The following is a 27,978-nucleotide window of genomic DNA, read 5'->3' on the forward strand; positions in this document are numbered from 1 at the left end:
ATTGCATTCCCGACATTTTTAGAAAAGAGTGAATCAAGCCTCACTGACAAAATTTCCTACAGAGTTTATTAAAAAGGTCATCTTTGTTTGCTAAACTTACCTAAAATATAAACATTTCTTGAATTAATGAGATGTTATTTTAATCTGTTAGGAGAGTTTCCTATTCAAGTTTACTAGACTAGAGACTCATAGGGAGACTCACAAGAGCTTCCACATTACGCCATGCCTTTAGCTATCTATATATCCTAAAATTGTTAAAGTTAAAATTGATTCTGCAAGCTGTTAGGGAAAAGCCAGCTGATAGCCAAAATTAGGTATATTACTGTAAATTGGGGGGGAGAGTTTTAAAGCTCTGTCTGGCAAGAGAAGGGTTAAGGACTTTTTTGCTATACCCGTTTCAAATTACAATGAGAAGCCTCTTCTTTCCCAGCAGGGTTGTGCTTACATTAGTCTTTAGATCTCTCTTGAAGAGAGCTGTTATATTTGTGCCTGCTAGAGTTGGAAATAACAGTTCAGAAGCTGAAAAGGGTTGAATGGATTTACAGAAGGTTTTTTTTGCGAGTAAATTAATGGCAACACATTAATTTGATTAGTACATGCTTTAGAATTACTTTACACTCAAGAGATTCAAAAGATGTTAAAGTTATCACCAGGCTGCTGGACAAATATGTGTTACACCACCAAGGTACAGATCAAGACAAATCTGTGACTCAGGATTTTATCTTGGGAAGAGCGCAAGGTGTACGAAGAACTCAGAATAACGAGGGAAGATAACTCTGGGAACTACAATGTGTCAGAAGAACAGCTCTTGCTAATACAGCTCCCCACCAAAGACCTGGTTATCTAAGGTTTATATAGGAATGCCTAGGTCAGCTGACAAAATACTGGTCTTCTGCTCCATAAATGCAGAAAAAACGATAACAACAGTGGAAAATTGGAAGTCTGAATTTCAGCTTTCTTAGAAATAACTGCAACCTGACACATTCCATAATATTTAAACAGGGTGGGGGGAGAGAAATCACCAAAGATGTTACATTTAGAGATGACATTGACATGAAGAATAGGTAAATTTTGTTTTTCAGCCACTGGGAAAGCAGACCTCATAGGAACTCAGAACAAGTAGGAGAAAAGATTTTTTAATTTTTTTTTTCCTTGTTCTTTTTGTTTTCAAAGATGAACCTAACTGCGCTCAAAGCTTTCGTGGGCTTGCTCTGGAATTGCTGGGTTCTGGTGGGTCACGCACAGGGAGGTTTAGGAGACAATCATGTCCATTCGAGTTTTATTTACAGGAGGCTGCGGAACCATGAGAGAAGGGAGATTCAGAGAGAGATTCTCTCTATCCTGGGTTTACCTCACAGACCCAGACCATTTTCACCAGGAAAGCAGGCTTCTTCTGCACCCCTCTTCATGCTGGACCTGTATAATGCCATGACAAATGAAGAGGATACTGAGGAGCTGGAGTATTCACTAAAGGGATCAATGGCAGGGGAGAGCAGAGGGATACGGAAAGGATACCCTGCCTCTCCAAATGGATATTCACGGAGAATACAATTATCTCGCATGACCCCCCTGACCACACAGAATCCTCCCTTAGCCAGCCTGCACGACACCAACTTTCTGAATGATGCTGACATGGTCATGAGCTTTGTCAATTTAGGTACGTGGAAAAATTTTTTATTTCTGCTCTCTTTGACAAACTGTTAGGCTGATCTTGCAAGGGGCAGACCTCTCGGCCGGATTGTAACCTGTTCTAAAACGGCAGGATTGGGCCCGGGCTGCTGTGCCACTAGTAAAAGAAAAGTACTAATGGTAAAGTAGCTACATTGTAGGTGGCCATGGAAAAAGATTTTTCTTACTGTTTATATAAAGTCAGTTTCTATAACTCCCCTCTGCTGGCTTCTGTTTTCTTTCTTTCATTGATGTAATGAAAATTCTAGCCTTAGGCCAACTAACTTTTTTTTTTAAAATCTCAAAAAATCAAACACTTATGCCTATTGCTCAGTTATTTCCCTCACTGTTTTGCTTAAAGCTCAGACATGAACAAACATCAGTTGTTAATATTTTAAAGCCTAGAATGTTATGAAAGGGAAAAGTTAAGCCATTTCCGAAAAAAGAAAAAAAAAGGAAAAAAAAAGATTTCTTAGGTTGTTTAGGTTTGGTTTTTTTTTCTGTTGGTAAGAGTCAGAGTTTTATTATCTTTTCAGCTGGATGTCTGGGTTTTAAATAATCTGTTGCTGTTTCTTTGTTATTTCTATTTAATAACCACAGACCGGGTTTTATTATACTGCCATGGTGCTCAGAGCCTGCAATGGTTCTTATTTTCTGTGTCATAAATAAATTAAATAACAAGTAGAGTATTAAACACCAGAAACATGCAAGCAAAGAATGCTTTTGAAAATGATATCAATTCAGACACAAAACCTGATAAAACTAAATTATATTGGCTTCTGAGTATAATAAACATGCTTACCAGTTACGTTGTGGTTGAAAAAGCAGTTACGGATTTCTTCAATAGAAGGCAACTTAAATATCATTAAGAAAGCTGCAAATAATTCATGAAATGTATTTACTATTTTTGTAAGTATTTTAAATGCTGCAGGACTCATAAAGCTAGCTAAAAAAAACCCTTCTTATTTGATCTGAATAGCAAGAGATTTAACTGAAAATGTGAAGTTTTTCAATAAGCTGGTACAAAATCTGATGAAATCTTGCTTTCCAGGATAATACTTTCTGTGGAAACTTTTTAAATAACGGCACATGTTCCAAAATACCTTCAGATTTTCACACACATTCTGTACCTTTTTTGTCTACCAGGTCATTAATACATGCTGCAGGATTAAAAATGTTTCCAAACACTAAAATCCTCAACAACTCAAATTTCTAAGAAAATGACACCCTAGAGTTTAGTTGTCGTAATAATAAAATTATTTTTCATTAATTATTTGGCAGATCAGGAGGTGTTCAATTCTGAGACCTTTTTCATTAAGAGTAACATATGTCCACAGCTCTAAATATATTTGCTTTTTGCTCTTGCTTCTGAAAGAGCAGACTAGAAAAAAATGAAATCTCTGTTTTTTGAAAATGTGTCCTCATCCTTAAGAAAGAGTTACATATTATCTGTGTATTACTTTTAAGTTATTGTTGTATGCCTCAATTTACCCAGAGTATCTGGAGTCAGCTGAATTTAAAATGGCAATGTTATAAAGGAAAATAGGGAATGCTCTGATCTCCTAAGCATTAGTCAAGGCCCTGATCCTGCAAAAATTTTCCTTGTGTGTCCTGAGAAATACCCTCAGTAAATATGTCGCAGACCATTTCATCAGTGGCCCTGAGGACTATTTACATGGGACCTAGCCTTTGATTTCATGGAGACTTCTTGCAGTGCATGAGTAGAAGTCTTTGAAGGCTCAGTGTCAGATATGTCCTAGCCTGATCCTGCTGCGCTTCCCCAGACAAAAACCCTCTCTGGAAGAGCGCAAGTTTCCACTGAGTGCCTTACCTTGACTGGGAAGTTTCTAATATTTGTCTCATTTTATTGGGAAGCCAGTGTCGCCTTAAGAAAGTCACCTCGAGAAGATAAAGCATATCTTACGTTTCTAAACTGTGAAAACTGGGGGTGAGATGCTTTATTTTTCTAGTAATTATGATTAATAGACACCATTAACTTATAAAAAAATACTGTGTAAATACCAGGTTTTGTTTGGCTTCTATAAAATTAAAACGTGTCTCAGCTCTAAGTGAGTCTAAATCCTAATTCACTTTAAATGCCCTTCCATACATGTTGGATATTGTGGTTTATCACACATTCCACCGTGTAACGTGCATAAGAAATATTGATGACCAATATAGATTAGCTTCAACATTTTTATTAAACAATCCTATGTTTCAGTATAATTAACATAAAAATGAAATAAATCATGGAAACAGGTAACCATTTTACATGATTTATGCAGTATAAGATCGTGACAGATGAGGGCAAGCTCTTTTAATGTACAATGGGGAAAAATATGCAGTGATAAGTGAATGCTAACACTGTACCTTAAAATCAATAAATGCTGATGCAGCACAGTAATAACTCAACTGGTTTTAGATTTGAAGCCTCAGTCAACTTGCATCAAATTAATCTGCTCTAGAAATAGTATTCACCATGTTCATACTTGCACACCATTAATTACATAAGGTGGAATTATAAAGCTTTATTAATCATCATGATATTTTAAATTGAAACTTTTGTATATCATTGTAGCCAGTTATAATCATTTAAGGCATATATATTAAAACAAGAAATATATAGCTGAGATGTTGGATAGGAATTATTAAGCATAAGATTGAAAAGGGTGAATAAGATTAAGAAGTAAAAAAATAGACAAGGACAAGTAATTTTATATTAAAGAAAAAAAATTGAAACTTATATGCTAATTTTGATAAAAGTCTGCCTGTCAGAATTGCAAATACCTCACTTTCAAAAACAAATTTAAAACATAATCATCAAGGGAACTGCAATTATAATTCTGTCGAGCAACCAGGTAGAAAAACAAGACTGCATTTATTTCTCCTGAAGTTAAAATTATAAACACCTGCTCTTTATCCTGGAATTTATAGAGAATTTCCATCTCTTTCTTTCTTGAAAGATATGACAAGACAGAGACTATGTCTTGTCCTGTATTTTGTATAAGACTGTGTGCATTGGCAGCTCTCCATAAATATTGATGAGTGTAACAGAAGAGTTAACTGGGGTTGGTCCAGCAGTCAAAGAATAAATCCTCCACTAAACACACTGGGGTTTTCAAAGATCTGATTATATCACCTACAAGTTCAGGACTTTGTTTTCCTCACTGGGTGTTTTCTTATCCTGTTGTTATATTTTATTATATTGTTGCAAAGCCCTGACTGTTTGGAGTTCTGGCATCTACTTTTTGGCTGATCTCCCAAAATGACATATATAGGATACCCCGTTCCTCAGAGAACAGACAAATAATACTCGTGTAGTCCTACTCATTTTTCTCCTCACTCAAAATTTAGTTAGGGAAGGACTTTGTTAAGATAAATGTTAGTGTTCCCACTCTTCACCTCTCACCAAAAGAGGGGGATTGAATAAAAAAATATGTACATGACTGAGGCTTGGAGAAACAGCAGCACTTTTATAAACTACATTTAAACATTTCAAGGACTGAATTTTCCATTAGCATCAAAGCGATCATTAAATCCACTGTACTTAAGTGTTCCTTCTCATGCAATTCAAATGGACTGTATTTTCATTTGTTTACAACACATTTGTAAATTTTTCTCTGAACAGATTTCTGTATCTGCTAAGCAACTCTCTCTTCTTTCTCTGTATTTTCCTATGAATTGATATGAACTTTCTATAAGATAGGGGATAAATATATACAATTTTTGTGGTTTTCTGTTATGTTTTCTTTCTTAGCATACAAAATTAATTTCAAAAACTGATATGTGAACATCACTACAAAATTTGTGACCCTGACCTACACGTTAATTTAAAGAAGGATACAATATTACGGAGATTTTTAAAGTAACAAATACAACCCAGAAAGACAACTTTTCTTCTTCACACACAATACGGTTCTGCAATCTTAACTATAATAATCCTCAAACCACACGTGCTGTGATCAGTTCTTAAATCAAATGCTGAAATCAAAGGAAATTTTGCCAGTTTGAGGCACAGAGGACTGTTCATATTTCTAGAGCTTCTCTGCCCCAAGTTTGTACACTGTCTTGAAGATTGTGTTCTTCTTTAAAACCTGAATCACTAAGCAAATACATAAATTCACAAGATTTACAGCCCATTGTGTTCATCGGAGAATGCTAACATGGCAGAGAACAACTTTTATACAACTACTTTGAGAAACCTACATTATGTCAATCCACACCGAAAACTTGTACAAATATGTTTTCCTTAAACATGAAAAAGAAAAGATTCCTAACTGCAATCAGACCTTGAGCGTATATAGTAGCTAGTTTCTTAAATTAAATTAATTCAGTTTCTACAACCTTCCACTCACAGCTAACATATCATCAGCGAGGGACATGGAGTGCTAAGCTACAAAATGCCAGGAGCTGTGGAAGGGGAGCTGGGTTTGAAGGATACACACAAAAAAGGCCTCAGGATCATTAACTTCTCTCCTCAAAGCTTAGGAATAAGCACACTTTCTTTCTTTCTTTTCCACTGGATTTCAGATGTTGCTGTCTTATGTGAATTTCCTTGGCTGTGGCACAATTTTAGTCCATAAAATGCAGGCTTCTAATGAAAATATTGACACAGCCTTAACTGAAGTGACGGAAATAGTGCCATTATCTTGCCTTGAACAGAGGGATGCTATTACAGAGATAAAACTTGTTAAATAACAAATAGACCCCATGTCTTTAATCGTGGAATTGGATCAATACTGAGAAAAAACGAGAAAACATTTGTGAAGTTTTTTTGAATGCCAATCCAAAGACAATAAGATGGCATTTTTCACTCTTTTACATAAAATTTAAAGCAAATTAGATCAAGCAGGTCTCATTTAATCTTCACCCAACGTAGACTTCACTTGGCATCTTGAAATCCTAAGATTTTTTTCCCTTAATAAAATTTTTGTCACCCAGTCAGTGAGCTGAACTAATTTGTTGTGACCTAGGTACACAATCTGGCATTAGAAATAACTATTAATGATGAAATAATTTTCTATAATCAAATTAAATATTAAGACAGCTTTTTGCAAAATAGGTTTTTTTATTTATAGAACAAAAGTATTTTACCCACAGGATGACATTCCCTAAAAATCCACACCCAATCCTTACAATTCATTAGACATTTTTAACCAATTTTTGTGCGATGACAGAGCACGTTGTTAGGGATGGTTTTTGATTTTGAACAAGAAATATTCTTCATATTCCTTTTTGGAATTACATTACATTTGTTGTTTTATATTGAAATATTTTATATTTCCTTTGAAATCTCTCATGTTACATGAACCTTATGAACTATATAGCTCTACCTCAAAATAGGTTTGTGTGTGATCCATAAATATCATCTAACAAAATAATGTTTTTATAACTGTCAATTAATTTTTTTGCCAAAGTTAACACTTTAAATCCAAGTAAATTATTGTATCTACCCAGCCAAAAAAATGTCAAGCTCTCCATTAACTGGGGTATAAAACTGTCTGACTTTCATTGCCGACAGATTTGAAAGAAATTGCAGATAACTGAAGAGAAACTGATTTAGCAGATGGTTAGACATGCATGGTGAAAAGCTATATATATGTATGGATATATATAAATATATATTATTATTAATATTTTTCCCATTGGGAAGAATGGCTGACCCAGTTCCGTTTCTTCTTTAGAAAGTGCTCCTTTCCAGACTAAACACAGACTTTGGGTGGGGTTGTGGGGATTGTATGTATTGTACAGTACATATTTTCCCAGGAAAACACAATCTTGGAGCGACTTTGGCTAGCTATGAAAGAGAAAAAGGGAGGCTTGTGGAGATGCCTCTGTGTGGAGGGTATTAGGGGAGAAGTCCGCCTGCCATGGAGTAGATGGAGAGCCTCTTGGTTCTCTTCCTAAATCCCAGGTTGTTTGCTTAGATAACAGGACAACTTTGGCACATACGTGATCTCCCACACTTACTGCTCCTGTTATTACTTTCTCTGAATGTTAAATTATGCAAAGAATTTTGCCATGGCTACCTGCCTACTTACTGCCTGAGTTATGGAGGTAATTACGACACGGGCAGTTCCTTTTTCTTCTCTTTTTAGCCACGGCGGTTCCTTTCAGCTTGCTTTCATAGGCCCACAAACTAATATAGTTTTGCAGAAAATTGATTGATTACTGTCTGATCATTCTGGGTGTCATCTGGTGTTTCCTCATAGCTGAGAATGAACAGTTTATGAAGTGCCAATTGCAGCCTCCAGCTAAAGAAAGGCTCCCCAGGGCTTCAGGAGAGCTCTGGCTGCTACCAGACTTTATAATTATTTCCCACACTCTTCTCCATCCTCTCCTACTTGTCCTTTCCCTTGTCTCTAACCCCCGCTGTCTAGGCAGGGTCACTGAACTTTAATTTTATGTCAGTGGCATTTGGCTGCAGAAGGGATTAAAGGCCGAGAAGCGGTGAGACTAGGCGACAGCGCAGGAGATGGAGAGGCAAAGAATGAGAACAGGCATGAGAGAAAAATGGCAAAGCACAGGCCAAGCTTTACAGGGAGGACAGCCCTCTTCTCAGTAGGCAACGGCCAATGTGCGGGGCTGGACACAGACCTGCTGGGCATGGGAAAGGTTCACAACAGAGAAACAGCCTCTGCAGAAACTGGTATTACGGGGAGAGTTGGTCCTGCTCCTCTGTGCCTCACAAGGAGCATGATGTTGTAGCACTGAGAGCATTTCCCACGCCAGTAGAGTTACAAAAGCAGTAGGGAGAAGAAGGCACATGCAGACAGAGAAAAGGGAAAGAACATGATAAAGGCAGATAATGTGCAAATGAAAGAGAAAATGAGTCCAGGTATGGGTTTCTTCTCCTAGTAAGCCTTGCAGGTGAAGGGAGCAGTTTTCTTCTCTCTCCCTTGTAGCAGAGAAACTACCTCAACCTCCCCAGGCACTTGGGTCCCCAGGCAAAACTTTTTGTCCTCGCAAAATAAAATGCAGCTCCCCCCACCCTTCAGTATGTCTGTGCAGGGAGTACACAGACGGGCTACTAACATTTGCAGCCATAAATAACGTAGAAGCTAGCTTTTAAAAACCGCAGGTTAAAGGATGAGGGCTGCCATGACGCACACAGAGAAGTTGAGATCAGAGGAGCAGCTAAAAGGGGTCAGGAGAAACAATGAATCCCCTTGTTCTGAGTCATATTTATGAGTGCTCCATTGCACCTAAAGTTCATATTTTATTGGCTAGGCCATGGGGTTTCCCCATTTGCTCATCTCTTAAAATAACACCCCTGGTTAAAATTTCCTATAAAACACAGAAATGCTATAGCAGGCAGAACTTGTCAGCCCTGACAACTACATTATTTAAGTTTGTGGGTGGGGTACACCAAGCAGGAGCTGGTTTGTGTTTTATACTAAATTATGAATTTGTTTCTATACAAAATATGACTGTAAAACAAGTAGAAAAGGAGAGGTTTTTACAGCTCAGCCCTCCACTCAGAAACTTCCCCTTATTATTGAGAGATGCTCCAAAAGGTGAATCTAAATGTTTAGTTCCCAACTCTTTCTAAGCAACTGCTTCAGTGCAATAGATCGAGAACTTGGCTTTATTGACCACTATTATACAACTCAATGGCATGTGTGGTATCTTGCCAGAACATGGCTTTACTTTTTTTCCCACTGTAATTCAGGGCAAACTGAGACAATTATTAATGACTCAGAGCCTAGAAAACTAATCAGGACACCTTGTGCGGGTACATGATATATATCCATAGCTGACAACCAGTGGCTTTGCAGAAGCAAAATCCCATCTAACTCTTTTTGGAGGAGAATCAGGAGGAGGTAGGAATTTGAATAGCTGAAATTTCTATTAGGTTTATCTTTATCTGACTTAGCAATATTACCCATTCAGACCCCATGGGAACATCAGGGTCTTTTCCAGCCTCCATGATTCCATGATTCTATCCCTTTGTAGACTGTGTCTATTAAATGAAATTATTGTTGTTCTAATTCTCATGTATTTGACTGTACTGAAATTAATGAAGCTATATTCATATTATCTTGAAGAGTTGTACCCATAATCCAGAGTAATTATTATAAATTAGTAACAATTTGTCTAGGCATATCCACTTAAAACATCCCGTTTTTTAAAAGTGAGGTGGAAATATAGGTGCGGTTTTCAACTATAAGGTACTGCAAAATAATTACAAAAAAATACTGTGTTGGACTTTTACAATATGGATGGCATTAGTTTTGCAGGTAGAGGTGTTAAATTCTTTCCTGGCAATCCTAGACTACAGAAGAAGAAAGAGCAGGGCCACTGAATGATTTGTGAGTCTGATTTTGGAGCAGTGGGCGGATGGCACCTGATGGCACCTGATGCCTGGAGCCATGGGATTCTAGTGGTATGGTTTGCAAAAACATTAGCTGAGAAATCAAAAGAGTAGGCAAACAGTAGTGTGGATGTTAAAGCCATGGGAGCAAGAGCAAGCCCAGCTTACAACCCCCATGACAGCTGTAGTCTTTGTGGTGATTTATGATGGCTGAGATCCAGCACGAACATAGCTTTGGGAAGGTTGTTCCCAAGGTTACCTCAGCTGGGGTATCTGTCAATAACTACAAGTCATAACATGATAGTGATTCCGAAGGTTAATCTGCTACTCCTGACCAGATTACCTTGCTGCCTTGTGCATAAAATGTGTGCAAATGTTCCGCAGCGAGTTTGTCCTGGCCCCGGCCTAGACTAAACCTGAAAGTAGGAGAGTGAAATGTCTGAGCAGCCAAATAGGAAAAACCTGAAGAGCCTCAGATAGAGAATGAAAACAATGTGCCTCTGTTTTCCAATCCATATAATGGGGATGGGCAAATACTTCTGTGCACATTTTTGCTTCTGTGCACTCTCGTTCTTTGACCTTGCAGAGTACTGGAATAGCTTTCTTCTTGGGAAGCCTCTTTTTACTCTGGCTGTGTGCTCTGTAAAATACCTCACTCCTAAGAGCCTCGCAACACCTTGCATTTCCTCATGGTAATCTCAAGCATTATTTTAGAAAGGGCTAAAAAAAGCTCTTCTATAAGGGCAACAAGTCTATTTACCATTCTTAAAACAGACAGTTTTACAAAATAATGAAAAAGAAACACTGGAATTAAAGCACCAAAACTGAGATTTGAGATCTAGTGCAATGGAGAGAGGACGTGTGTCTAGTTTAGCTCTTGTTCTCAGAATATAGATTTGTGCCTCGCTGAGGCATGTGTGCATGCATATCAGTCTGTGTGCATGGCTTTGTGTATGTAATATAGAAAGCATGTAAATCTCTTCAGTTTTAGTCATTGGGATTTTTTCCCCCTTAAATCATAATATTCTTTCCCATCAATACTGTGTGCCTTTAGCAGCCCTGACCTTTCAAGCTGCCTGTTTGGGCCAGTGTTTATCAGATGACCGTTTGACCTCCTTGTTAATTGTACTTAATTACATCCTGTTGTAACATTTTGAAATAAGGAGGAGAGTTTATGGATCTGCTCCAAAAAGCTGAAGACTAAAACAGCAGCGGAATTCAGTGGTATGAGGTGCTGAGTAATCTCATAGTTAGGTCAGTAAGAGCTGTGCCTTGTCCAGTTGATTGCAAAATTGGATCCTTAAACAGTTCCTTTTCAATTTAGGATCCTTGGTACTTCTGAGAATAAAATCACACAATGTTATTTGTTCTGAGAAGGGCTTCTCCTCTCTGGTTCTCAGCTTGGAGCTTTCTCCAAAAAGCTCAAGGAAGGAGTGAGAAACCTATCAACAGTACTGCAAGGGCTGAAGTTCACATATGATGATATCAAAGAGACAAGCCTCCTGCAACAAGTGATCTCTCTGTGGTTTTCTAAAACTTCAGGGGTTCTTATGCTTCCCTAGAAGAATTGCCAGTTGCTATAAGCTTTTTGAGACTTGTATAATATTTGCTATGAGATTTTCTGGGCATTGATGATTTACGGGCACATCTAAAGTTTCATTAAAGGGCAGCAATTGTCCCCTGTAGTTGCAGAAAAACAAAAATGAAAACAAATCAACATCCAGAAACAGATGCAGTTCTTGAACAGATGCAGGGCACTCTAAAGGCTCAGAAAGCAACTTCAAACAGTTCTTATTTTACAATGCTTTTCATACAGCTGATGGCTTTTGAAACACATGGGGTTGACCATATTGCTTCTCTTCTCACTAAAGATGAGATATATATATGCTTCCTCTACTGTTGTTGTTCCGTAGCTCACTTTCCACAAACTTGATTTATAAGATTACGGTAAACTTGATTTCCTAAAATGAATGAAGACAAAAAGGAATACAAGCTATAAAACAATTAATATCAAGTGAAAATGTAGTCCCAAGACTTTAAGAATCACAAGGCAAAAGAATACATCTTCAATTTTATTTTATTAAAACATTGATAACTAGACTTACTGGAGAATGAAGTGCCATGAAGAATTAATTGTCTGTAGTAGTAAACTACACATAATTAAGGCATTATTGTAAGTGGTTTATCATCCAGCATGAGTCATTCTAGATAAAAAAGACAAGTTACTTAGTGCTGTGCTGTGAGACTCTAGGCTGACACAGTACTGCCCATGATTATTACCGTGAACTGAACGGTATTGTTGTGAAAAACAGAAGTCTGTATTAAGTCTTTCAAGTAGCAAAAGTTAAACATACAGTTCAACTACACACAGTTGCATTTACATAGTTAAATGGTTTTTAGATGTTGATTTAAGTTACAAGCTTATATGATTAAAAATAAAACACAGAATTTGCTGAATATCATAGTAAGGTATTCAAAAGGTCATGATGTTTAAATTGGTTTTGGTGTTAAGCAATAGTAAATATTACTGAAATCATACAATTAAATATGATGACTTTCAGGGAGGGCTGGTTTATTTTTCAGACTTTTGAGAGGTACATGTAATATGACACAATATAGTATTGTTTATCAAAGTAGTTTAAAATTAGGTTTTATTTCAGAATAGAATCATAGAATCATAGAATCATTTAGGTTGGAAAAGACCTTTAAGATCATCAAGTCCAACCGTTAACCTAGCACTGCCAAGTCCACTACTAAACCATGTCCCTAAGCACTGCACCTACACATCTTTTAAATACCTCCAGGGATGAGGACTCAACCACTTCCCTGCGCAGCCTGGTCCAGTGCTTGACTACCCTTTCGTTGAAGAAGTTTTTCCTAATATCCAGTCTAAACTTCCCCTGGTGCAGCTTGAGGCTGTTTCCTCTCATCCTATCCCTTGTTCCTTGGGAGAAGAGACTGACCCCCACCTCGCTACAACCTCCTTTCAGGTAGTTGTAGAGAGCAATAAGGTCTCCCCTCAGCCTCCTTTTCTCCATGCTAAACAACCTCAGGTCCCTCAGCCGCTCCTCGTAAGACTTGAGCTCTAGACCCTTAAAGTTAAAATAAAGTTATTTCTTTGATTCCTTAGTGCGCTCCCTTATTAATGTCATCTTATAGCTACCGACGGTGGGTCTTTAAAAAGTAATATTTTTTTCATCACTTCTTAAACTTTTGAATTAATAACCATGTTTACTGAGGCTGTATATCATAATGAAATCACATTTACAAGGAGATGACATTTTATATCTATATAAAATTTTTAATTTAAGTAAATACATTTTAAATAATATTTTATAAAATTTATGTATATATATTTTTTATATGTATATATATGGTAATGGAAAATTCAGAGACAGTTTATGCTATGGAGTGAATACGAAGTAGATGATTGAGTTCATGTTGCAATTCACTGGGTCAGAATGGAGGGAGTAATGTCATTAAGATTAATGATATATTGCCCTCATTTTGATTTCCTAGCAGTTGTGTTTTGCTTTCTCCATATTTGTACATATTCCTTAGAAATGGAAAAATACAAAGGATGTGCTACCAGCATGTGTGTGTGTACAGGAGAGACCTAATGTAAAAGGGGTTCATCATAGGACTCGAATCAATGAAACAGCCATATGCGTGAACTGAAAACTTCGCTCCATGGGCACAGCTCCCGAATAAGTCATGACCTGTGCATCCTGTGCTTACCTTACCATCTGCTGCTGTACAGGAACGAAACTTCTTTTATTAACATTGTATCACCTTGGGTCAATGAGATTTACCTTGGACTCCATTAAACCATGCTGCTTCAGCCTGTCTGCAGGTAGGGAGTGTGCTCTCATCAAAATGGGAATGAAAACAAGCCCCCAGAAGAAACTGTGACACTTCTAGTTTTGGGGATGGGCAACAAATGGTTCTAAATTACTTGAAAAAGAAAACCAGGCCTATCACCAAAGATTAGGGCAGTAGTCATTTCTAGCCCTAGTAGAAACAAAGGTCTAGTGCAAACATCTACAAAGGCAAAGGCTGATCAGATGCTGTAAAATGCATGCCAAATGCATGTACCAAAAACATTGCATTTGAAATAAAAGCACTATGTTAGTGTTCAGGTTCCCACTCCCTGCTCATTCTTACCCTCTGCTCAGAAAGACACACAAATTTTGTTTGAGTCACATCAGCTCAACTATTAGGAGTGGAGAGAAGCCAGTGTTATAACATATAATACAAGCTTCAGGAGATCATCTTTGCTGTTCTAGAGATGTGTTACACCTATGGATACCTCTACAATCAGCCTGGGTATTGTGTTTGTAACTTGGTGAGGAATATGAGAAATGCAGTCCCAGGTGGAATAACAGTGAAAATGCAGAAATGACATAAGCACGTCCACGGTCCTGGGCAACCAGCTCTAGGTGGCCTTGCCTGAGCAGGGGGGTTGGAGCAGGTGACCTCCTGAGGTCCTTTCCAACCTCAGCCGTATGTGACTCTGTGACAGAGTGGTTACAGAGAAGGGAGATCTTACTCTTGTCTTACACATTGACATCAATCATTCCTACTTTTTTTTTGAAGTGATGATCTTGCTCAGACAATTGTGGAATGAACAGTTCTGTGTGCTCAGTGTCATGCTTTTTGTTTCTACTTTGGAAATTATTTTCTTGCCTTTTATGTAATTTTGAGACTCCTGTTCTCTCTCCCCAAGTCTGTCCAAAATAACCTACTGTGAGGGATCACCATCTATTGTCATGTTACCTGGAGTTAATCTGAGCTCTTTCATGGTGCAATTTTTTTTTTTTTTTTTTTTTTTTTTGTGAAGACTGCTTTTCCTTTCCTCTGGCAGTGCAGGTGTAATGCTGGATGGCCAACCCAGAGATCTTTTAGTTCACTAACAGTCAGTGAGTTTCTGCCCTGAAAGAGGGTCAAAATGTTCATTAACTTTGGTAAAATTTAAGTTTCTTTCAGAAAAAAAAAGTCCAGGTGTTTTTTCCTTCTTGTTGAAGGGACTTATGCTGTATGGGGAGTTATATGTGGGTGAAATAATCTCTCTTTGCGAGAATAAATCATGATCAGATTAGACTACCCGAGCTGCAGAGGAAAGGGTGCAGTTTGAATCAGTATAACAAGCTGTTAAAATCACAGCCAGCTCCCAAACTGGCTGTTAAAACCTGCTGTCTGAAAGTGCCACTCTTCACCACTGCTGCCCAGTCTCCTGGCTGCTCTTCCTCCTGTTTGCCCCCGAGTGTAATGTCTGGGAGGGCCCGTCCCTGCAGTGCTTCTGGCCCCATAACTCTGCTTCTCAGCACCACTGCTTAAGCTCTCCTAGGTGGGTCCTTGGTGTTGGCCATTCACAGGGCAAACCTTCAAAATGAGGGCTAACAATTTACATAAGATGAAATTCCAGTCTCTTTACATTTTTAATTTTTATGGTGATGACTTGGTACAGCGATTAGCCCAGTATACACTTGTGCACACAAAGTATAAATCTGAGGATCTCTGAATCAATTTGAGCCATGCTGAGATACTAGCTAAGCACATGGCCTGTGATCAGCTATTTTTTGCAAATGTATTTAATGTCCTATCTATAATATAGCATATCAAAATAATTTTGAATTAATTATATGTAATAAAGCATTTTTCTACTCTCTAAATGAGATGTTCCTAAGGATTTTCTTCCCCATCATTGTTACAGCTGGACTGTTTTTTATGGAATGTTTGGTCAGTGTTAACGGGTATGGGTAATATTAAATTACTCAGATGTGAGCACAGGGTAAGCAGAAAATAGTGCCTATCCAGTCGTATCCAGTTTGGCACACAGATACGACTTCCATGGAAGCTTTTTCCAACAAATTCCACAGTGGGAAATGGAAGGAGTCTATTAGACAACATGTGGGAATAGTAAATGGCAGAGCGACTTGCCACCTCTGGGTGGAAGTAAGCAGAGGGTTAACATGGGCAGGAACTAAGGAGATGTGGGAAGATAGAATGGGCTTTAATGTTTAGCTTTTACTCCCCTGCCAGTTGCCCTATGATGATATATGCCCTTTCACCCTTCTCAGAAGTTATGTTCCATCTGTATACTTTTACAGTGTCAAAACAGTTATAACTTACACCTATTTTCTGACCATTGGATCCCAGAGGTATAACTTTTGTTCCTATTCAGTTGCAGCTGAACCCAAGAGGGATCTTTTTTTCTGTCATTTGTTAACCTTGAGGTTGTGTTGATCTGACATCCTGACTTTCACACACAGTCAGAAACCTGGGAATAATTGTTAGTTTTCTTTGTGATGATCTGTGATTAGAGAAAAGCAAAATTAAATATGAGAAAAAATGGAAGTCTGTTGATAGGCGGTATCAAAGTCTACTGGCTTTGCCAAAGCCCAGGCAAAATAGACATCATTGAAAATGCAGACAAAATTAACAACCTCAGGCATGGTGGTGTAAGGATTAGCTAATTTATCTATGCATTAGCTAATTTATCTATGTATTAGCTCAGAACTACATAATACAGTGATCTTTTATCTTATCTGTTCTATTCTTTCAAGTAAAGATCTATTAATCACTGATGAAAATGAACACAACCAAAAATCTAGTGGATATGCATTTTTAAAATAGGTATTTGTGACTGGAGTGCCTTTGTAATATAGTGTGACTTAAAAGAATGAAGAAATCAGAGGGTCTGTACTTGCTACATTCAAAATAGCAAACTGTGATTTTGTCTTCATTGCCTTCTCCGAGGCCCTTGGTTGCGATGCTTCTCTCTTTTGGCACATGTTACTACTGACAGCACAAAATAGGTCCAAATATGAGCTGTTACTGTTGATCCTAGAAGCTGTGACCAGCTGGATTTTCAACTTTAAAATTTATGGAAGAAGATTCAGCTGAGATTCATTTTACCATTGTTAGTAGAATTTAAAAGGACATATATGCAGTGTATCTTTTGTTGTGCTTTGTGCTACAGCTAAACAACTGGAGTGAAAATTTTGCATTCGGGAGGTTGAAGGATACAATGCATTATACTGTCAAAACCAGAAGAAAAATTATATTTTGAGGAATCACTTTGTCAACTATCTTTTATATTAGGATCGTGATAACACTCATAATTCTGTTCACTTCCAAAACTCAATCTCTTTATTCTGATTACCTGTTCCTACTGTTGAATTGGCCAGGATCAAACCAGCATAAGAAAAGCAGGGTGTTGCTTTTCCACTTATGCTGTATCAACAACTGAAAGCCTTCCAGCATTTAATTATTATTGGAGCAGCTGCAGCATAGCACTTGTTTTGACTTGTTGAGCAAGTGCATTTGACTTGGACGATACAGAGAAGAGTAAACGGAATGAATAACACATGTTTACCAATGAATTTTTCAACAAAACATTGGCTATTGAATGAAGACCAGCAATTTCATTAAAACATCTATTTTATCCCATATTTCAGTGAAGTAACAAGAAGGTGTCATAGGTAATCTCACAGTGTACAGAACACCTGGAATATTACGCGTGAGAAAGCTGAGCTCAGTTATGCCTCTTTGGTTGAGGCATTTCTTTAGGGCTGAGCTTATAAAAGTTGCTGGCAGGCACTGTTATATGGTTCCTGGGAACTCTTTCCTGCTCAGGGTGAATGCTGAAAGCGTTTAATTACTAACTGAGCTCTAATTCTTAAAATAATTAACAAAAAACCCCACACATTTATCCTTTTACATATTCACTTATATTCTACCATGTTTTTGTAACTTTCATTATTTGCTTAGTTGCTGCCTACCACTTACTGAAGTTGAATATATGGCATGTACGTTTTGAGGAGATTAGAAAGTAGGAATCACATAGCTTCAAAGTCTACCTTAATAATAATTTAGTGTTTCAAGCTCTTGACTTTTTCAAATGTGTATTTTGTTAATTGGCAAGAATCTATCAGATCTTATTGACTACAACAAAATTAAAACCATAAAATTTTAATAATAGAACAGTGCTTTCCTGGTCATTCTCAAAAGATGTAATACTAAATGCTTCCGTAAGATACACAAATATTCTAACTTATTTTTTTGTAAAGTATGGGATATTGAAATACATTTCTTCTATGAGGGATAAAGAAAGAAAATTAGTATGTGCTTGAAAAAAGTCCAGGCGATGTATTATTTTTATTTTTTTTAATTATGCTTTTCTTTTTCATTCTTGCTCTAGATTCTGTTGCAGTCACTGAAGGTTTTCTCATTGACTTTATCTTGACTTCAATTACTTTGCAATTCATACAGTTCAGTAATTCTGTGCAATTATGGAAGGGATATTCTACCATTAAAAGTCTGGATTCAATAAACAATAGATGACTTTTCATTTATTGAAACTTCCACTAACTAACTGCACAGTATTTCATCAAACAATTTCAAACCATCCCTAATTTAGTTAAGCAAAATAGCCAAATGTTGCTCATTGATGTCAGTAACTGACTGAAAATAAGGAATTTAGTGAAATAGCTCTAAATTTACAGCAGTGTAACTTGCTTCAGAATATGACCTACAAGCTTTCTGCTTTGTGTTTTAATAAGAAAGTATATTTTATGTAAAAGTAATTTACATCATTTTTTCAAAACCACATCTGTAAATCTATAATTACTTTAAATACAACCAGTCTAATAATAATAAATACAGAGAAACTCAAATATACAGTACTGCAATAAAGCAGTTCTTAAGAAACAGAACTGCTGCAATGAAAAAAAAAAAAGTAAAGTTTCTGCAGACTTACCCTCCCTAATTAAGCAAAATTCTCACTGACTATGGAAATAGTTTTGACGCAGTCGGAAGAGGCTCAGAATTTGGATTAAGATTCTGACAATGAGTTTGTGTTTAAGATAGGATATGTGTGGAATGTAATTTTGAGGACACCTATTTTCAACCTCTGCCTACATTTTTGACTTAAGCGATCCTTATATGCCTGCTCTTGGGCTTTAAGTGTGAGCTGATCCATTTTGATTGGAGACAAGTTCCCAAAAGACCTCAGTACAGAAGGTAAATTCTGAACATCCCCAAGACACATTGACAGACATGACTGAAGCCTGTGCAATGTATTTTCCCACCTCAGCCTGGGGAAGGAGATGAGGAGGGAAATGAAGGGTTATTAAGCCTGAATCACCCACTTTCCCTTACTACTGGCTACAGAATAGTCAGGGGGGCACCAGCCCTCCCTCACTCTGCTGATGAAAATGGGTAAAAAGAAATGCAGAAGACTTGGTACTAAAAGAAGAACAAGCAAGTGGGTGTATGATTCTGAAGCTTTGTAGTTAAAACACTCAGCTGAATGATTATCTAGTAAATGCCTAATATCAAATGAATAAAAAAAGTCAGATGCGGAAACAAAAACTTATTTCAGTCTCATTTTGACCCCCAACCCCTGCATTTCGTCCGTGCAGTGGCCCAGGATGTCCCACTGCCAGTCTGCTCAGCATCCTCGCAGTTAGGATACGGTAACATCGAAGGCTAGGGATTTGAAAGATAGGGATTGAAATGTCCTTTGACAGAGCAAGGGCTATCTCTTAGTCCTATTCTCTGGAGCTGCAGATGACTAAAAGGGAAACATAGATAAACTCCTCTGTTCTTGTTACCGGCTGGTGCAAGACAGTTGACCCTTAACAAACAGAAGTGTCTCTCCATTGACTGTATCAGGCAGCCGTCTCTGGTGTCTGAAACAATCCTTTAAGGACAGGTGACTATTTTTATCAATTTCAGTGTCTAACTCAAAATACATTTCCTGAGTCCGAATCAGGATTCTTACCGTTCTATAAAACAGATTAAACCTATTAAAGCAGTAGTGCTTAGACAAATATTTACATTGTCTGCTACTTTTTTTTAATGATCACTTTAGGAAAGCTTAATCTATGTTTCTAAAGTTAATGTTAATTTTCTACACTGTAAAAGCCTAAGCAAAGTTACATATATTTAAAAATATATTTTTAAAAATCTATTATCTGGTCTCCTCAACTGAGAACGATGTTCTGATGAATGTGCTTCTTAACTTCTCTCTGATGCACTTAGTTAAAATATTTACACCTAGCATAGCTGTTGGTTTTTTTTAAATCTTTCGTTCTGCTCTAGGATCACATCTTTTCTCCTATCCACATGCCCTACAAAACATTTGTTGCCTTATTTTGTAAAAAGTGGGTCAGTTTAAATGGTCTAGTCCTGGAAGACAGAATGTGTTTCTAGATTTGAATGTTGGAGAGAAGAGCAAGAATGAGGTAAACAGCTATTTGATGTCTGTCTTTTCACAGTAGCACAATAGCTAATTCCTAGGGCCTCTGACCTTTTAGTGTCCTGTAACAGAGTACTTGCATTAATCTGTTGCTTATCTGTCACCTACCACATTTGATATTTCCAACCTCTGCTTTCAATTATCAGTCATTTGAGGCAGCACTGAGTAATTTCAGGAGAAAACGCCTGGAACCTTTGACCTGTTTTTGTCAGATAACCACAAGTGTTCACTGTAGATAAACTATCATTTCATTATATTCAAGATGTAAACGAGTGTCGTTTGTAGTGTATCAGCTTACTGTAACCTTTATCACCTTGAAGTGATTAAAACTGACTGGTTTACTTAGTGCTTATACAAAGAATTCAGAGTCAAACAGTGAAAATCAGTGAGATTAGTGTAAATGGCCGCTTCTAGTTACCCGGTCTGTAAGACCCTCTGTTTTGCCTTGGCATGTATATTTAGTAGTTAAACAGCGACATTCAGTTGATTAGTGAGGCTTCACTATTTGTGACTCCAGTTGGGATCCTGGGATCTTACATTGTAAAATCAGCTTATTACAACATATCTTTGGTTTGTTCCTCGGTTTGCCAAAGAAGCTTTCACTTTCCCTATGTGTCACCACATACCAACCTCTTCAGGAAAAGCAAAGCACATGTCAGTGGGGAGCTAATCACTAATGAAAGAGTACATCTAATAGTCCCTCATGCACTATGACCTAAACTCATTGCTAGCACTTTTACATTTTTAAAGCTCAGTCAACAGTTCATCAGACATTTATAGCTGAATTGGTAAAATACCGATTACTTATTATACTGTCCATCCATACATGTGCTTTGTTTTTTTTTTTCAGGAGACAAATACTTTTGTTAATGAAAATTAGCGCATGGTATTTTCTCTTGGTGTAAAAGATGACCCTTTTTCCAAAATATCTCTTTGGTGTAAATACGTCTTCATTCTTCTTAGAGTTGGGCTTAGTGTTAATACAGTATGAATATTTCATCAGTTTGCCACATGGGTGGAAAATATCATTCTTTCCCATCTTACACACAGGTGTTTGTGATATTCCCCTGAGCCATGGTTTGTCTGATGTAACCATAGTGCTGAATATATTAGTTTCAGGTGGTATAAAAATAACATTTTTAAAAGTTGATGCTAAGAATCCTGATCAATGAGAGCAAATGAAGAATTTTGTTGTAATCAGCATTGACCGTAATATTCCAGTTATTTTTACTTAGAAAAATTATATTCCTCCAATGGTTAAAAAAGGACTTCCTGATTTTCTGGTCAACCGGTTTTCAGATGCTGTGATCGGTCCCACAGAGATGCATTTTGGCAGCTGAACTGAGCAGAGCTGGAATGACATGAGAACGCTCTGGAAGAACTGAACACTTAAAAATCTTAACCTGTATTTTTCGGGCTGCCAGTGTTGAAAAGCTCTCACATGTGAAATAAAAATATTTGAGACGTGATGCCCCCCCTGCACTTCATGCCATTTCAGCAGGATAAAGGACTTGAGAGATACCCTACTGAGCATTCAGAGTCTTCCCCAACAAGGCATTTATTAGGTGCAGAAGGGATCAAGACTTGTGTATTATTTTTGGTATTAAAATACTCAATATCATTAAATAACATTTTGCTTTTATAACTTGGCTATTGTTCTAGTCATTAGTGAATACTGCAACATCACAGCCACTGCTTTTTTTCAGTCTACTATGTAATGCAAGATCTTAACTTGTCTAAATTTGTAAAAATTGTTTTTATGTTTTATACATTGGCTGACGGCAATTTGCAGTTTGAGATTCTGGCTTCATTGTGGAGAGCAGGACCTCCCTGGACTCAGGGTTTTCCACAGTGTTCAGTGCCTGTTTCCTACAGCCCTTCATTTCTGCAGGCTGTTGCTACTCCTAAGTTCTGGCCTGCCTGTAAATGCTCTCTTGACCCAAGGAAATTTTGAACTTGTGTCCCTTTCAGATGGCAGTCCTGTCTCTTCCTTGGGTATACACGGAAACACAGATAAGTCCTATCTGTGTGAGCTGTAATGATTAATTCTGGGCTCGTCAGGAAGCGGCTATCAGTATTCTTTCAGCAGTTGTGAGTTGTCCTGAGAGAACCCCACTGATGCTATCACAAGGTATTTTAGAGATTTCTGTCCAAACTACAACATAGGGAGAAAACTGCTGTTTCTAAACTAATGTTACTAATTTGAAAGTACTTGTAAGAAACTAGACAAAAGGAAACCTCAAATCCAAATAAAAATGGCACAGGACAGGAGTACTGACGCTTAAATCTTTTATTCAGTGTCTAATTCTCCAATGCTTACTCATAGTGAGCAGTGCTCAGTTACCCACACAAGCTAGTAAATACTTGTTGACTAAATACTAACCAGAGATATCAGAAAGGGTTGTTACTATTAAGTCTACCTTTAATATATTTTTCATTTAAAGGTTATTGACATATCTGTTTGAAGTTAGCTTTGAAATGCGCAGTTATAACCTTAGAAACTAGCAGCAAACTCTTTGCACTACAAAAATCCTCCCCAGTTCAGTGCATTTGCATATGCTAATCTCTGCCAAGTTCTCTCCAAAATGAAAGGCTTTACATTGGCATTAAAAAAAAAAAAAAGGCAAACAAACCCCAAACCTCAAGTCAGATCTCTGTATATATCTCACAGTTTAGAACCAGGCAGTGGAGCTGCTAAATAGCCTGTATCCTGTTTCTCTTCAGTAGCAGCCCATTCATCTTCAGGTACAGAGCAGCCAGTTTACATGCTTCTGCCTCTTTTCTGCTTTACTTTTTCTACATAGTGTATGATGGCAAACCCATGTAAGCTAAATACGCACTTGAGCCAAGGAAACCTCACAGTTAGCAGACAATTTTCCTTTTGTCAGCCAGGAGAAAGTTCATTTTCACTGAAGATAAAGTGTTCTTATAGCCTATATATTTTATTTTTGGTGGGATTTAAGGCAACATAGATTTGTACATTTAAAAAAAATATATGCTAATGAAACAAGGGTAGTTTACATTTTTGAAAGGTTGAAAGGGAAGTGTACTGTAAGGGATTAGCTACACAGGTGACTTAACTAGTAACTACTGCTCTGAAAATAATGTAAATAATTTCCCTTCAATAGCTCTCACTTTAATATGTCTGTAACTGTACCCTTATATGGTACGCCCAAAATGTATTTTTTTTTTCTTTTAGTGCATTTCTATTCTGGAAGACCACATATACATTATAATAATACACATATGCAGGTTTATATATAAATATGTACATATTTATACACACATACAAACATGTACACATTGTGTATGTAGACAAAATTGCGTGGGCGTACACATATACGTGAGTATATAAGTATAAATATACATACATATTGTAATAACATACACATTTGATTATTTGTACATGTAACATTTAATATGCACTTTTTCAGAACTGGCATTGTTCCTTCCTCAGATCCGAGTATTAAAATGCAATAAAATAGCAGGGGTTATAGGAGGGAGCATTTAGTGGAGCTGGGTGCAGTCATAAATGTTTAGCTGGTTATCCAAACCGACTCCCAGCTCTGAGTGTCCTAGGCTTTGTCCGCCATCAGGAAAGCAGAGCACCTATCTCATGAGGCAGGTGAAACAGTGCACAGCTGCTTCACAGGTCAGTGATACATTGCACTCTGTGGCAGTGGAAACCATGGATCATTTTCCTTTCCACATCTGTAAAATCTGAAGTATTAATCCCATAAGATGGTCACCAGCCAATACTGTGGCCTGTAGGTTCCCTTGCCACATCAAAACATGTATTCCATCACAAAAGTTGCTCCTAACTCAGGGTCAGAATGGCAGCAGACAGTGGAATTAGCCTCAAATCAGCTGTAAACTCAAATAAACTAAAATCTTCTGTTTACTCCCCCTTAAAATTCTGTGCAACCCTGAATTAAGCGATGATGAGATTAACTTTTTTATTTTAAATTGTGGCAGTAGGAAGCACCTGCCAACCTACAGCACGTTTGAGGGAACTTCTCACACCAGGAGTGGCGGTCCCTTTGCTGCTGGGGTGCCAGAACCACTCAGCCCTGATTCATGGCTCCTTCTTCTGACCACTGGCAAGATGACGCTTATGCCATTAGAGTATAACATGTGTTAATTTATATGATGTAACTGCTTCTTAAATATATAGTTGTCACAGTGCACTTTAGTACCACTTCAGAATTTATTACATTAAGTGGAAATGAGCAGCATTCCTCTCATCTGCCTAGTTATTAGCAGCAATTAGTGTTTTCCAAAGTCATCTATGGCTCTGACATTGCTACTGCTGTGCTTATGACTACACTGAAGTCCTAAATCCTTTTGCAGCTTTTAGTTTGTCCATATTTCTTGTTACTTTACAACATGCCCTCTTTCAGCTTTTTTTTGATATTCTTTCCACTCAGCTTCTGGAATTTGTATAATAGCTACTGAGGTTTTTTTTTTTTTTTCTTTTGAACTGAAGACACTGGGCTGGTGGAATTTCCTTTAACTGGAAGTATGTCTGGGCTTGTGGTTTTATTATTTGCACAGTTTTATATTGTCCTGTTTGTTTACTCCCAAGCACAGGGAACGCTTCATTAATCATGGGTAATGGGCATTCGTTTCACCTCTTTAATTTATATTCAACTCTTTTTCTCACAGTTGAAAGGGACAAGGACTTCTCCCACCAGCGAAGGCACTACAAAGAGTTTCGCTTTGACCTTACTCAAATCCCGCACGGAGAGGCAGTGACAGCAGCCGAATTCCGGATATACAAAGACCGAAGCAACAGCCGCTTTGAGAATGAAACAATTCAGATTAGCATATATCAGATCATCAAGGAGTACCCAAACAGGTACCCTGTTGGCATGAACGTATCACGTGTTGAATAACATCTTGTGTTTCTATCATCTGAAGTAGGGAGACAATAGCTGATCATAAGTGTACCCTCGGCAAGGCATCATTGCTATCACTGTGGCTTGTGCAGTATTAATTCCCAGGCAACGACAACAAATACTGAGCAAGAATAAAACTTACCTTCAGTGTAATTTATTCCAGGTTTATGGTGAGTTACATGTCCAATCTCACCAAATAATCTGCCCATGCACAAAGCGGGTGAGGGTTCGTGTTCTCAGTGAGCAAATGGTGGAGTCATATGCACAGCCTAAGTGTCTGGATTTGGGAAATGCACCATTTGCTGATGCTGAGGTACTACCAGCCAAGATTCATTTAGCTCCTTAAAGGCAGATAGATTGCTCAGCTTTGTTTATGTTTGAAGGAGCATGGGGTTTTTGCATGTGTTTTAATGTTCTGCTGAATGTAATTAGAAGTCATGCACTGACTTTAAGATGACACATGCACACTTAACACATGCAGCTCACCATAACTGAAAATTAAAACAAATATGACATTACACATGAGCAAATCTCTGAGTCTGAGTTTGCAGAGCTCTGTGTGACATATTTCCAAGGCTCTGCAAGACCTGAGTAAATTACCATATTTCACCAGGCAAAGTAGCTAAATACCTGAAAATACCCATTAAAAACTAGTAGCAATTCCAAGACTCTTCTGAAAAAAGCTACATATACCCAAAATTTGGGTTTTGAAATTAGATTGGTATATGTCTTTTCTCAGAAAAGTGGAAAAAAACCTTTTGTTTTGAGATGATAAACAAAAACTCTCCCTCACCTTGGAACAGATAAAATATTTCTATTGTGGGCATGTTTAGCAAAAGCAAAGAAAATGGCAGCCTAAACTTGCAGAGTGCTCTGGAGGAAAAAATGCCCCATCACCAGTTAGTTCGAAGGCTGGGCCAGAGTTCAGCTCTCTTTTCTGCTCACAGAAGCTTGAGCTTGTACCTTCCAGGTGAGATCTCCTAACATCAAGTTATAAAATTTTTATGGCTATGAACAGGAAGTCATTTTATATCAATGGAGCAGAACCAACAGGAGGGAAAGCACTCATCCTTCCAGAATACCTTCTGCTTTCTTAGTAAACAAAGCAGTGTGGGATATTTTTTTACCTCTGTCTTCAACTTGAAAAAATTCTTTTGACGTAGGTTCTAAAAGAAACTTCTTGGAGGAAGGAACGAAATGGGAAGGAACAAAACATAGCTTTTTAAAGAGCACAGGTCAAGGCTAGGGTGATGAAAGCTCTTCACCTGCAAACTCAACAGATCTTTTTTAAGAACTAATGGGGAAAGTTAGTTTTTATAATCCATTTGATGTTTTCTTTTTTGGGTTTTTGTATTTTTTTTTAATGTTTTCCCAGTAAGTGGTTTCTATTTTATTTTAGAGAAAGCAAAACTGCTTACGACTCTGAAGCAAGATCACACTTTAATATTAACTGACTTGTTAAAATGACAACTTTCTCTGTGAAACCATTAAAGAATGCTCTTGATTTCTTTCAACACACAGACATAAATTTATAAATGTTTTATATTTGCATTTATAAACATAAAAGCCCCATGTCCTCTTATGGAAGCATGATGCTTGAAAGGGGGACATGCAACAATATACCATCCATTTGATTTCACCGGTATAACTGCAAAAACTTCAGATATAGACTGTTTCCCTCCTATTGTTTATTTTGCCAGTCTCTACTCATATATGGAGTATATAGAGGCAAATGCCACAGTGGGACAGGATGGCAGAAGACCACAAGACCTCCATTGTTCAAATTAGAAACAAGGAACTTTTCCCACCTACCTGCTTCTTGATACCTCCAGACAGAAGAGCTCCCAAGAATATTTTATCTTTTATTTTTTGCAATAAAGCTACAGCTTTTGCTTTGGGGCCCAGTCTTCATTAGTGTTATTCTTGACTTTGTCACTTCAGGTTTGTCCTACATATGTACATGAGATTTTAGGTGCAAAATTTTCAGAAGCTGCAGCTGCAGAATGTGAGGGTGAGAGCACTGTGAGGGTGGTGACACACTGCAACAGGTCATCCAGAGAAGTTGTGGATGTCCCCTCCCTGGAAGTGTTCAAGGCCAGGATGGATGAGGCTTTGCGCAACCTGATATAATGGAAGGTGTCCCTGCCCGTGGCAGGGGTGTTGAAGCTAGATGGTCTTTAAGGTCCCTTCCAACCCAAACCATTCTATGATTCTATGATTCTATAATGTCCCACACTCCTTACTAGTGCCATACCACATCAAAACTGCTGGCTTTGACCCTGCTCCACCCACCCTTTTTTGCTCTGAACACGAAACGCGGGTGTCTGACAGGGCTCTGCAGTCCCAAATGCAGTCCTGCCATGCTTTCAGGCAAGGAGTGGTCAGGGTTTAGGGTTTCTGAGTTGCAGACTAAGGATTATGTTGTAGTCTTAGACATTCTTCTGTCTCTGTGGCAGCATGGCTGCTGAAGTGTGTGTGTATTGAATCTGCTCGGAGTTTGCTGAAATGACAGTCTTTGGGATTGAAGTTTTCTATTTGTTCTAAGTAAGCATGTAAAGCACAGCCCATAGCAAGGCAAATTTTCCTACACAGCCCTGCCAATGTACTCCTACCCGGATCTTTTCTCATGACGAAAGTAATGTAGTCCAACAGGCCAAATCCTTGTTCATGATCTGGTGGCAGCTAGCCACTAATTTAACTAAACCCCAAGGATTCTTCCCGCATTAGGGAATCCTCAAGTGGCATTAAGATACTAAAGCAGCTTTCTGGAATGAGGCGAGAGGTGAAGCAGCATTATGGGGATGGCCTATTACATAGTAATCGTGATTTGATCT

The 27,978-nt window shown here is 37.8% G+C and overlaps 1 protein-coding gene across 2 annotated transcripts in view; it reads left to right on the forward strand.

Moving 5' to 3' along the window:
• Positions 1 to 1,173: 1,173 nt before the first annotated feature.
• Positions 1,174 to 27,978, forward strand: part of BMP5 (bone morphogenetic protein 5) — a gene marked incomplete at both ends in the record, with an annotated part of 59,164 nt that continues 32,359 nt past the window's right edge. For both annotated transcript variants that reach the window (XM_082308008.1, XM_082308009.1), the window contains 2 exons: positions 1,174 to 1,657; positions 24,912 to 25,104. In XM_082308008.1, coding sequence (XP_082164134.1) covers positions 1,174 to 1,657; positions 24,912 to 25,104 — 677 coding nt within the window. The remainder of the gene's footprint in view (positions 1,658 to 24,911; positions 25,105 to 27,978) is intronic.

The sequence above is a fragment of the Platalea leucorodia genome (genome assembly GCF_965183815.1).
Source record: "Platalea leucorodia genome assembly, chromosome: 3".
Lineage (NCBI taxonomy): Eukaryota > Metazoa > Chordata > Aves > Pelecaniformes > Threskiornithidae > Platalea > Platalea leucorodia.